This window comes from Microtus ochrogaster, chromosome 5, assembly GCF_000317375.1.
Source record: "Microtus ochrogaster isolate Prairie Vole_2 chromosome 5, MicOch1.0, whole genome shotgun sequence".
In the NCBI taxonomy this organism is placed as follows: domain Eukaryota; kingdom Metazoa; phylum Chordata; class Mammalia; order Rodentia; family Cricetidae; genus Microtus; species Microtus ochrogaster.
The window spans coordinates 81,511,471-81,522,860 of NC_022012.1; the positions used below are offsets into that span (position 1 = coordinate 81,511,471).

At 52.4% G+C, this 11,390-nt stretch overlaps 1 protein-coding gene across 1 annotated transcript in view; it reads right to left on the bottom strand.

The window, feature by feature from the left end:
* Nucleotides 1–11: 11 nt before the first annotated feature.
* Nucleotides 12–11,390, bottom strand: part of P4htm (prolyl 4-hydroxylase, transmembrane) — a 17,536-nt gene continuing 6,157 nt past the window's right edge. Inside the window, exons 3-9 of the mRNA XM_005347932.2 lie at nucleotides 5,426–5,616; nucleotides 4,526–4,622; nucleotides 3,172–3,334; nucleotides 1,868–2,053; nucleotides 1,247–1,337; nucleotides 949–1,072; nucleotides 12–535 (exon numbers count right to left, since the gene is read on the bottom strand). Of these exons, the coding sequence (XP_005347989.1) occupies nucleotides 315–535; nucleotides 949–1,072; nucleotides 1,247–1,337; nucleotides 1,868–2,053; nucleotides 3,172–3,334; nucleotides 4,526–4,622; nucleotides 5,426–5,616 (1,073 nt within the window). The 3' untranslated portion in view covers nucleotides 12–314. The remainder of the gene's footprint in view (nucleotides 536–948; nucleotides 1,073–1,246; nucleotides 1,338–1,867; nucleotides 2,054–3,171; nucleotides 3,335–4,525; nucleotides 4,623–5,425; nucleotides 5,617–11,390) is intronic.

Sequence of the window (11,390 nt, forward strand, 5' to 3'; positions counted from 1 at the left end):
CGCTCGTGATTGGCCCAGCCAGGGAGCCGCCCCGCCCCCCCAAAAGGCGGGCGGGGAGCGCGGTGGGCCTCCCCTCCCCCACGCGGGTGCTTAGCCGGCCTGCCCCTGGCTCGAAGCCCTGTGGATTTATTTGATGGAGCAGCGAGGAGGCTGTACACCAATAAATAACGTGAAATGGAGGAACTGCGCCTTTCATCGCGGCTGCAGACAGGGAGGGTAGGGCAAGATCAGCCAGAACGTGAGTCTGCGGCAGGACAGAAGACCTGCTGGGTCTCTGACGTTGGTCAGCGGGGGACTCGCATCTGGGCCTCGCGTCAGAGCTCCACGCGGGCTTCACTGTAGGCCCTGTCCAAGGCCCACTCGGGCTGGGAGTCGGCGCCATCTTCCCGCGCCAGGCGAGCCATCTCCTGCTGGAACAAAGCTTGCCGTGCCCGGCTGGGGTCCACATTGATCCAATTGTTGGCGATCCATTTGGTGCCGCGGGTGACCAGGCAGCCCCCATGCAATGAGTAGTCGTCCACTTCACCCACCCAACCTAGAGGAAGAAGGTGGCGTGAACAATGGAACAAGTTGGAGGGAACCCTAGGTTGGACCAGCCTGAGCTGTGCAAACACATAATCCCATGAAAGGACTTGGCACCTCACCCACTAAAGCATCGTCAACGCACTGGCCCTCTGAGCCCAGCTTCTCTGTTGCAGAGCCTGTCCATAGCTCTCCCCAGCCTGGGTTGTTGAGAGAATTTCCCTAGCCCCAGAGAACTTAGAAAGGCTGATGCACGAGGAAGATAGGTGGAGATAACCAAAGGGGCAGCACGAGGCCTTCTGTGGCCTAATGAAGTCACTGGTTATGGCAGAAGGCTATTTGAAGGACAGAAACAGCTCTACAGGGCAGCAGACGGGAGAGATCAGGTCCCTCAGGGAAGCCTTTGACCTGGCCATAAGCCCTCACCTTGCCCATCAGGCAGGTAGTTGTACCAAAAGACTGCAGTTCCTTGCTGGGGTTTAACACGAAGGTTCCCTTTGTCACAGTGCCTTCGAGTGTCGCGGAGATCCACATCATCCCGAATGAGACTCTGTGGGAAACAGGATGATGGTGTTTTTGGACTGCCTGCCATTGGATGGTCAGGCAGCCAACACTGGCGAGAGGGAGGGAAAAGTCACACCCCTCATCCCGGGTCTGGAAGGGTGTGTATACACTTGCCCGAGGCCCTGCCAACCCACGGAAGTCACAGCCCATTGGCCCTTACCATTTCATCATAGGTCCTGTTGTCTGCCACAGGGAAGACAGTCTCACCCCCACCAGTGACGTTGTTCAGATAAAACAGCACTGTCATGTAGCTGTAAGGCAGGGGGGGGCTACTGAGCGGATCCCCAACCGTGGATATTCCCACTTGTGGGCACAGGGCCACAAGGCCAGGCAGACCCCACAGACCCACTCTTCCTGTGTGGCTAAGGTCACAGGTGTGCTTGGGTAAGTTCTATGACCCTGACCTTGACCTGGCTGGAAAAGGTAAGCTTGTGGAAGCAGGAAAAACAGGCAAAGTCTCCTGCAATGGGAAGGGCTGAGCCACTACGGTCACATGACACCCTAACTTGGTGCAGGCAGTGGAGCCAAAATCAGTGTTTCTGGGGCAAGTTTCAGTAGCTGTGGGTACCTAGGTCTGTTCTCATTTGAGTAGACACAAGGGCCAGTAGCTTCTACTTCCCTGCTACCTCCACAAACAGTGAAGGAGAGACTTGCGGGGAAAGTAGGGGCGTGACTGATGAGGATGGCCTCGTGTATCCTGGGCCCCATACCAGGCTATTCCTGTGTCCTCAAGGTATCCAGTCTGGGAATGGATGCCAACCCCCAGGTGGGAGGTACTTGCCGACAGGAGGTCTCGAAGGGCACAGACTCATTGACTACCAGCTTGGTATGGGAACAGATGGTCTCTGGGTACACAGGTCCGCTGTCCACATGGGCATGGTAGTGGCCTCCCTCGCCATATCGAACAACCTGCAGTGGCTCACTGAGCTCCACAATCTCCGGGGAAAGGCGAGTGAGGCGCAGCACCCTGGCAGGCAGAGGGCATTCAGTGAGATGGTCAGCTTAAGGAGCTGACCAGTGTGGATCCTGGGCCAGCCACAAGCTTTATCCCTCTTCACCGCCCCTGGAAGCCCCATAAGCCAGTCTAGACTTGACTTCTACACACAGGAAGACGGAGCTAGGAATGCAGTATAATTGTAGTATGCTGGCCTAATATGTGCAGGGCCCTGGGTTCAATCCCAGCACCGCATAAACTGGATGTGGTGGAGGAGGTGGAAGCAGGAAGGTCAGAAGTTCAAGGTTATCCTTGGCTAGGTAGCAAGTCTGGGATACGTGAGACACCACATGTGCGCGCGCAAGCACACACACATGCACACACACAGAGAAGAAAGGGTCTGTGGTGGTGGTGATGAGCTCGCAGACATAGAGATAACCGATTAATAGAGAAAATAAGATGGCCATTAAGTCAGAGTCTCACCTCTCCTCTCTGGAGTAAACTTGTTCATTCAAAACCTCTGTTTTTATTTTGTTTTTCTTCTGCTATTTATTTTTTAGATGGGGTCTGATGTAGCCCAGTGTTTACCTGGAACTTCATAGCCTAGAACAATCTGGAACTCCTAATGCTTCTTCCGCCCCCTCCCAAAATTCCGGGATTGTAGATGTGCATAGCAATGCCCTAGTTTCTGCACTGCTGTGGTCAAACTTCACTTTGTGTGTGCTAGCGAGGACTGACAGCCAGCTTAGCCTCATCCTTCTGGGCTTTGGCGATAGTTTCAGTCTCCAGTCCAGGGCTTGACTGCACACTGCAGCATCACATGTGTGAGGCACCAGCCCCCCCTCCCCTGCCAAGACAGTGTTTCTCTGTGTAACAGCCCCGGCTGTCCTGGAACTCCCTCTGTAGACCAGGCTGGCCTCAGATTTACAGAGATCCGCCTGCCTCTGCCTCCTGGGGTGCTGGGATTAAAGGCGTGCGCGACGGTTGTTGGCCCACAAGGGCTAATGTGCCTTCATTAGTCGACAATTTTTCAGTGGGTCGAATTCCTATTCTAAGAACTGGAATTTAATTCCACTTCATCAGTTCCATTCTTTTGGTTCTGACAAATGTGTGGAGACCCTGCCCCAGAAAGAACGGTCTCAGGGGCTCACCTCTGACGGATGGCACGCATGACATGGTGCGCACCCTCACCCTGGTGGAGCCATGTATGGTGGCTGTTCCTCACCAGCTCCTCAGATTCTGCCTTGTGGCTCCTCATGTACTTGTGGAAGTCGCGAAGGTCCATGTTGGTAAACTCCTGCAGACTCAGCACTCCTGCGCAGGGTACGCTCATCAGTGTCTGCCAGGCCCGTGTGGCACAAGCACGGCGGCAGGCAGCACCTCCCTACCTACCCCAAAGGTAGCAGCAGCCCCTGGCCTCAGGCACTGGGGGGCCATGCGCACTTGTCCCCACCTGGACTCGGGTCAGATGAACCTGGTTTCTGTCACATCGGGCCCTGAGGGAAGACCCAGAGAAGTTTGTTTTCTGTTTAAGCCTTGATTTGGTCCCCAGAAGGAAGAAGCCCAACCCTTATTAGAGAGCCCACTTTGCAGGGTCTCCAGAAGTAAGACACTGGAGCTATGTTAAGCTATGATGGCCAGGATGGCCTGGGCTCTGCAGCCTGACCCATAGGACTGTGAGTGATGCTCCAGCCCATAGAGGGCGAGGAGAGAGACCAGCCTGTGCTGAGTATCCTCCAGCACCTTCCACACTGTGGTGTGAAAGCAGAAATAGTTCCCAGAAGTTCCCTCAAATCCCATCCTGAGTGGAACCCTGTTGCCAGTCCTTCTTGCTCCAATACCAGCCACCCTAGCAAAGCAATCCTGACCCACCCCCCAGATGAGAACAGACTCCTCTGTTCCTGCCCAACCCACTAAGCTGGGGTACCTCATCCAGGGCTCTGGAAGGGTTGGTGGATTTGCTGTTATTCTGACAACCCAAGGCAGACCCCTTCCATTCTTTGACCCGACTCCATTAAAGGTGAGCGTGGTGAGCCTGATACCACATTAGAGGGAGTCTAACAGCCCTCCAGCCATAGGAACCTTCCCTCGGGGTTCACTAGCCTCTGCCTGCTGCAGCCAGAAGAATCTCCAGCTCCAGAATGTAGACTGCAGGCCACCAAGGAGAATGGGGGGGGGGGACACGACAGTTTCCTGCTGTCCATCTGCTTCCCAGGGGTTAAAGCAAAGCTGGACCCTTCCTTCCTTCCCTCCCTCCCTTCCTCTTTTCCTCCCTCCCTCTCTATCTTTTCCTCCCTATCTCTCTCTCTCTCTCTCTCTCTCTCTCTCTCTCTCTCTCTCTCTCTCTCTCTCTCTCTCTCTCTCTCTCTCTCTCTCTCTGCCCCACTTTAAAAGCAAGGTGTGGGAAGCTGCCTGTTGCAGGGAAAGGGCCCAAGCTTTCCGGGCCATGTTCCTGGGATGAGAGCACAGCTCACAAGCACAGAACTGTGGAAGGTGTGAGCTCACCATCACCATCAGGGTCTGCCTTGATCGCAGCGTACATCTCCTGAATGTTCTCTGGAGTCATCCACCGGCCGTTTCCTAGGCGAGTCTGGGCTAAGACCTAAAGCATAGGAAGGTCCTTCAGTGTAGGGTTTCCCCTAGAAGTAACGGATCACCAAAACAGAGAAGGCACAAATCTTGCTGTAACGCTAAAGACTTCAATGATAGGGGCTGGGTGAGGACACGGGATAACTCAAGGTCTCTGTGCAGAAGTGAGGGTGAGCGGAAGGAAGTCTGTGACATCTGTGAGGGATGCCAGAAAGGAGGTCCACATGCCTGCCGGCTGTGTTCACTCCCAGACCTGCTGGCATTGTGGCCAGGGAGCACTGTTAACTGCTTGGAGGCAGATGAGTACAGGCCTGCGGCACCCACAGATACTCCAGGTGAGGATCGGGGGAGGCAAAGGCCTGATTATGAAGGACAGGAAGCAGGAGGACATTCGGCTGGAACCTAACTACCACGACCCTCACCCAGGCAAAGCGGTTCAGTGTGAGAAGTGGACCACACCCCGTCAGAAGTCCTTGTGCACAGTGTGTGGGGGACTGAGATACAGGCCGATGGGCACCTCAGAACTTATACTTCGTCATCACCTTTAGACGTGGTAGCAAGGAACCGAGCCCACAGGAGATGCTCTGTTAAAGAGCTCGCAGTACATGCCTCCCCACAAAGGGATTTTCTCGCTGTCCTGAGTCTCTAGGGCAGTAAGAGATTCAGAGGAGAAAGGATAGCCCCTGGGCGTGCCCAAGCAAGCCTGGGGTAGCCTTTGACTGCAGAGGCCAGGGTTAACCTACACCAGTGGTATGGCCACTGGAAAGGTAATGCAGGGTTCTCGCTCCTGTGTGTACTCGGACCCAGGATCCTAACCTCTCGGAGCTGCAGGCGACCATCATGGTTCTGATCCAGCAGCTGGAAAAGGTCCACCTGGCTGAGCTGCATGGTGCTCATTGCCTCCTCATACTCTTCTGTGGGCAGGATCTGGCTTCGTTGTAAGCCCTTCATCTGTGCCAGGTGGATGATGAGGCGACACTCCTCATCACTCAGGAAGCCCGGGATTTCTGCCGGAAGGGGAGGTGGGTAATCTGATGACTGAGTTGGACAAGTACTTTCCCCCCACAAGATTCTTGAGTATTTTCTGTACCTTGATGGCCATCAGAGCTGGGGGACCTTACATATCCATTTACACACACACACACCCAGACTTTTGTTGTTTTTGAGAACAGGTTCTTACTGTATAGTCTTGGCTGGCTTGGAATTTGCTCTGTAGACCAGGCTGGCCTCAAACTCACAGACATCTGCCTGCCTCTGCCTCCAGAGTGTGGGGATTAAGGGTTTGTGCACCTGTATGCTAAGGTTGAGTTGTTTTGCAAGGTTTTTCTTGTTTTTTCAAGGGGGGTGGGGAGATTCATGGCAGTGAGCAAAAGCCACCAGATGAATTTAATGGCAGAGGGTGGGCCTCTTTTTAAAAAACAAAAGCAAACCAACCAAACAAAAATCAAGGGGCTGGAGATACGGCTAAGTGGTTAAGAGCACTGGCTGCTCTTCCAGAGGTCCTGAGTTCAATTCCCAGCAACCACATGGTGGCTCACAACCATCTGTAATGAGATCTGGTGCCCTCTTCTGGCCTGCAGGCATACATGGAGGCAGAATGTTGTGTATACATAGCAAATAAATAAATGAAAAAAAAAACCCATAAATTTACTGTAGGCTAAAGATATCTCAAATGGTAGCACTTCTACCGATCTTCAAGTCCTTTGGTTTTCTGGTGGCCAACATGACCACAACAACTGAGGTGGTAGCATGTGTGGGTGGGGGCCCTGCCAGCCTGTTTCCAGGCAGCGACCAGGGCCAGGTGCCACAGGCATCTCTATCTTGGTTTTGTCTATTCTTGGTGTGCTGGCTGCTTTCAATCCCGTCCCTATTTTTTGGCGTGGCCCATATTTTACCAAACGTCTCATTGTTCTCAGTGTGGTAGCTGCCGCGTTCCTGTTGTCTGGACTTGAGCCCAGACAGCTTTTTTTGTTGTGGCTATTGTTTCAGATCGTGTCTCAGGGTACAGGGTGACCTCAAACTTGCTCTGTGCCAAGGAAGCCCTTGAACTCCTGATCCCGCTGCCTTGACCACTTCAGTGCTAGGATTACAGGTGTGTATCACGATACCTAACTTGGCTTCTTCCCAGGTGTATGTATGGAGGGGGGGTTGGGTTTTTGAGACATGATCACACTGTATAGCCCTAGCTGGTTTGGAACTTGCTATGTAGACCAAGATGGACTCAAACTCATAGACATCTGCCTGCCCGACTCTCGAGTGCTGGGACTAAAGGCGTGTGCCACCACACCCAGCTGGATTTATATCTTATATGTCAGAGAGACAGTGGCTCGTTCTTCCTTGTTTTCCTTTCAGTATTGTTCAATCCAATCATTGAAGGCAGTGGTTCTCAATCCTGCTAACGCTGCAACCCTTTCATACAGTTCCCCATGTCGTGGTGACCCCCAGCCAGAAAGTCATTTTTGTTTCTGCTTTATGACTGTAATTTTGCTACTGTTATGAATAATAATACAAATATCTACTATTTCTGGTGGTTGTTAAGGGGTCATGATCCACAGGTTGAGAACCGCTTTAAGTAGCTCCAAGGGCCTTCCCCTTGTTCTCCTGCAGAAGTGGTTGTGTCTGTATGCCAAAGGCTGAGTTAGTTACCCAGTATGGGGAAGTCAGCGGGAATTACCTAGCATGCCCCAGTCCTCCATGCCTCAAGTAAAGACTATTAGCCCAGGACTCTGCTCTGTGGCTACCTGTCCACATACGAACCAAGCTGGAAGATGGCCAGAAGGAGCTAGGCCCTGAGCCTCAAGTGTGGACAATCCACATGGCACAGCCCAGGTGCTCCCATGGCAGAAGCCCGAGTCCTTTTAGCTTAAGAAAAGAATTCCTTGGGGCTGGAGAGATGGCTCAGAGGTTAAGAGCATTGCCTGCTCTTCCAAAGGTCTTGAGTTCAATTCCCAGCAACCACATGGTGGCTCACAACCATCTGTAATGGGGTCGGATGCCCTCTTCTGGCCTGCAGGCATATACACAGACAGAATATTGTATACATAATAAATAAATAAATAAATACATATTTAATAAAAAAAAAGAATTCCTTGAGAGACAAGAAGCCAGCAGAGAAAAGGCCGCCGTTTCTCCCAGTCATCTGCGAGCCTGGCAGAGCAACACAGCCAAGAAGGAAGCTGGCCCTGCAGCAGGATGGGAGCCATGTTCACTAGAGACCACAGCTGAGCGCACTCTGCCAATGGTGCTCAGGTGCACTCAGCATTCCAGGCAGCTCTTGAATCTCTCCGCTCATGTTAGAAGCCAGGCCATTACCTCTCCAGCACTTGAAGAATAGTGCTCTGCCCAAGGCCACACAGATGTTATACTCAGAACCCGATGGGCAATCAGTCAGCTTTCAAGGGCAGGTGTTGGGACCTCAGCTGTAGCACTGCAGACAGAACAGGACAAAGTTGCCCCCCCCCCCAACCTGCAGGACTCTAGAAAGGGAGGCAGCAGACCTTAGGAGGCAGACAGTACTGCTAAACAATGGAATAGGCCCAATTGCTCATCAATTATCACCTATTGGTTGCTAAGACAGAGAACGTAATAGAAAAGGAAAAAAGGGCCTGAAGTAGAAAACACAGACCCAGATTTTCTTTATTAGGCACCAGGAATCTGCAAGCCAACCAGTGGAGCCAATTCTAGCCCCTACCCCTTGTTGATGAAATCCTAGATTTGATCCCAGCACCATATAAAACCGGTTACAGTGACACACACACACCTGCAATCCCAGCACTTGGGAGGTGGAGGAGGATCCGAAGTTCAAGGTCACCTTTTGCCACTTAGCAAGTTCAAGGCCAGCCTGAGCTGCCTGAGAACCTGGCTCGGCTCAGGCAAAACAGAACAAGCAAACAGCTAAGTCGGTACGGTGGGTTAAAATTAGGCAGGTGCAGGCATCTGGGTGCTTTGCAAATACCCTCAAGACTTTCTGGGTGGGCACAGCCCTTAACCTCAGCCAGGCAGTGGTGGCACACTGTCTCTGCCTCCCGAGTCCTGGGATTAAAGGCGTGCACCACCACTGCCCAGCTGAAGGTTTATTTTTGTTAGTGTTCCTAGCAGAGGGAAGTAAGCACCCTGGGACAGATGGCATAGGTCAGAGGCCAGTGATGCTGAACCTGTGGGGTTTGGGTTCTTGGTCCATAACCACAAACTACCAGGTCTCCTTTCCACTGGAAATGCAGAAGCCCCGTCTGCCCAAGGGATGCTGGCAAGAGATGAAGCCAAAGGTCACAAAGCTGATTGTTCTACCCCAGCCTAACTTTGCCTCTGAACAGCATTTCCTCAGCTCCCTTTGGGCAGAGAAAGCCGCACCCAGGGCTGGAGCTCTGAACTGTCAGGAGAGGTGAGAATGGATTCTTTTAGGACTCAGAGGCGAGCAGGCTGTATGCTGCGCCCGCTCCTGCAGTGTCCAAAGGGCTTTTGGGGAGGGAGGGAAGGAGGGGGAGGAGTACTGCAGGCCCCACCCACCCGGGATGTAGGGCCCTCCCTCAGCCCTCTCTGCGGGAGAGATGACTAAGAAGCTGGTGGGGGAGGTGCACTGGAAAGCTGGAAAGAAGCCGGGGTTAAGAGAGAAGAGGCAGGAGATGAGGGGGGAAGGGCTGAGGTATGAGATGTGGCCCAAGCAGAAAGCCAGACTGCAGAGCTGTTGCTAGGTGACCAGAGTGCTGTTGCCCAGCAACCAGAGAGTATTCCTTGCTACAAGGCAGTGCCTAGAGCGTGAGAGGCTCCTCTTGATCACCCTGTTTCTCCCACACCACAGGGTCCTTGCCACGTTGCCTCCAGTGACAGGTCTTTAGCCTACTGAGGCTTCTCCTGACCAGTTATCTTGCATAGAGACTTCCCTGTGGGCTACAGTCCGTGTCAGCATAGGTCAAGGGCTCCCACCCACAGCACCCTTGTCTCCACTATACTCAATGCCACGTTCAAACCACACCTCTCAAATCAGTCCTGAAGGGATCAAGAAAACTAGACGCAGGTTGGAGAGACCCCGACAGCAGGCAGCAGTCTCGAGGCAAAGGGCACAGAGGTGGGAGATGGGCAGCAGGACTTGCATCTCACACAACCACGCCCCCCCCCCACCTCTTGTAGTGCATAGTTGTGGGGTCTCTGACTTGCAGGCTCATTCAGGGGATCCTGGACATGTTGTATATCAGTGACCTTGGAGAGTTCTGAGAGTGTGGCACCCTTTACAGGTCGTACGAGTGTGAGAGAGGGCGGGGGGTATGTATTGTGTATGAATATGGAGGTCAGGGGAGAGAGGACAAACCCAGGCGTTTGTCTCGGCCTTCTGCCTTGTCTTTCTTAGCTCTTCACCACTGCATAAACAACAGGCCAGGGGTCCTGCAGGTTTCCAGAATTCTCCTGTGTCCACCCCTTATCTTGTCATAGAAATACTGAAATTACAGGTGTGTCCTATTGTGCCCAGCTTTTACGTGGGTTCCATGAACGTGTGTGGCAAGCACTTTCCTACGGAGCCATCTCTCCTCACCCTTTACATCTAACACACATGTGTGTGAGCAAGGACACACGCGAGAGGGACCCCTGGGCTCTATGCCCAATTAGAACAAAAATAAATAAATTTCTTTACAGTCAGGCTAGAACATCAACAGAAACAAACAAACAATAATAACAATCCGGGAGGGGTGGTGGATGCCTGCCAAGTCAGCACTTGAAATATAGAGGCAGGAGGATCAGGAGTTCAAAGTCATCCTTGGCTGCATAGAGAGTTTCTGGGCTTTGTGAGATCCTCAAGAAACAAAAATTCTGTAAGGACAATGGTATCCCTAAGAGCCTGATGCCAAGGGCAAAGCATCAGACAGAAGGGTTTTAATTAGTTAAATGGAAGGTTGGGGGGGGGGGACAAGGACGGACACTAGAGACCCACCCAGGTTGTCAGTTAGTTCCAGGATCCATTCTGCAGACCAGGGCAGACTGGGACAACATATAATCTCTGGGAGAGAGCCCTATGATCTGGACTCAAGACTAGAATTGTTGGATGTGGGTTCTTTGCCCTCAACAGAGTTGGTGTTAACAATGAGACATTGATGGGGGCCTAGGGAGATGGCTCAAATGTTAAGAGCATTGCTCTGCCAGAGGACCCAAGTTCAGTTCCTAGAACCTGTATGGTAGCTAACAACTGTCTGTAACACTAGTTCCAAGGAATCCAAAGCTCACATACAGACGTACATGCAAGAAAAAGATCAATGTAAATAAAAATAAATATAAAGAAACAAACAAAAAAACCAATGTGACATTGCTGCACCTGGATGTCCTGGAGTAAGCCAGCTCCTCCAGGACCATACATAGGAAGCGTTGGCTGGAAGGTGCAGGGGGCCACCTGTTGGTAATCACAGCTCATGCCATCAAACTGCAGCTAGCTGGTCACGGGCAGCACAGCCACCAGCGCCAAGAACAGGGGTTAGAAATTCTGCAAGGACAGGCATTCAGAAGAATGGGGCAGGAAAACCCTCAGTTTTGAAAAGAATGTTATTGCTGGGTGGTGGCGATGCACGCCTTTAATCCCAGCACTCAAGAGGCAGACATAGGAGAAGCTTTGTGAGATTGAGGCCAGCCTGGTCTACAAGAGCTAGTTAGTTCCAGGACAGGCTCCAAAGCTACAGAGAAACCCTGTCTCAAAAAAACAAAACAAAAAAGCCGGGCGGTGGTGGTGCACGCCTTAAATCCCAGCACTCGGGAGGCAGAGGCAGGCGGATCTCTGTGAGTTCGAGACCAGCCTGGTCTA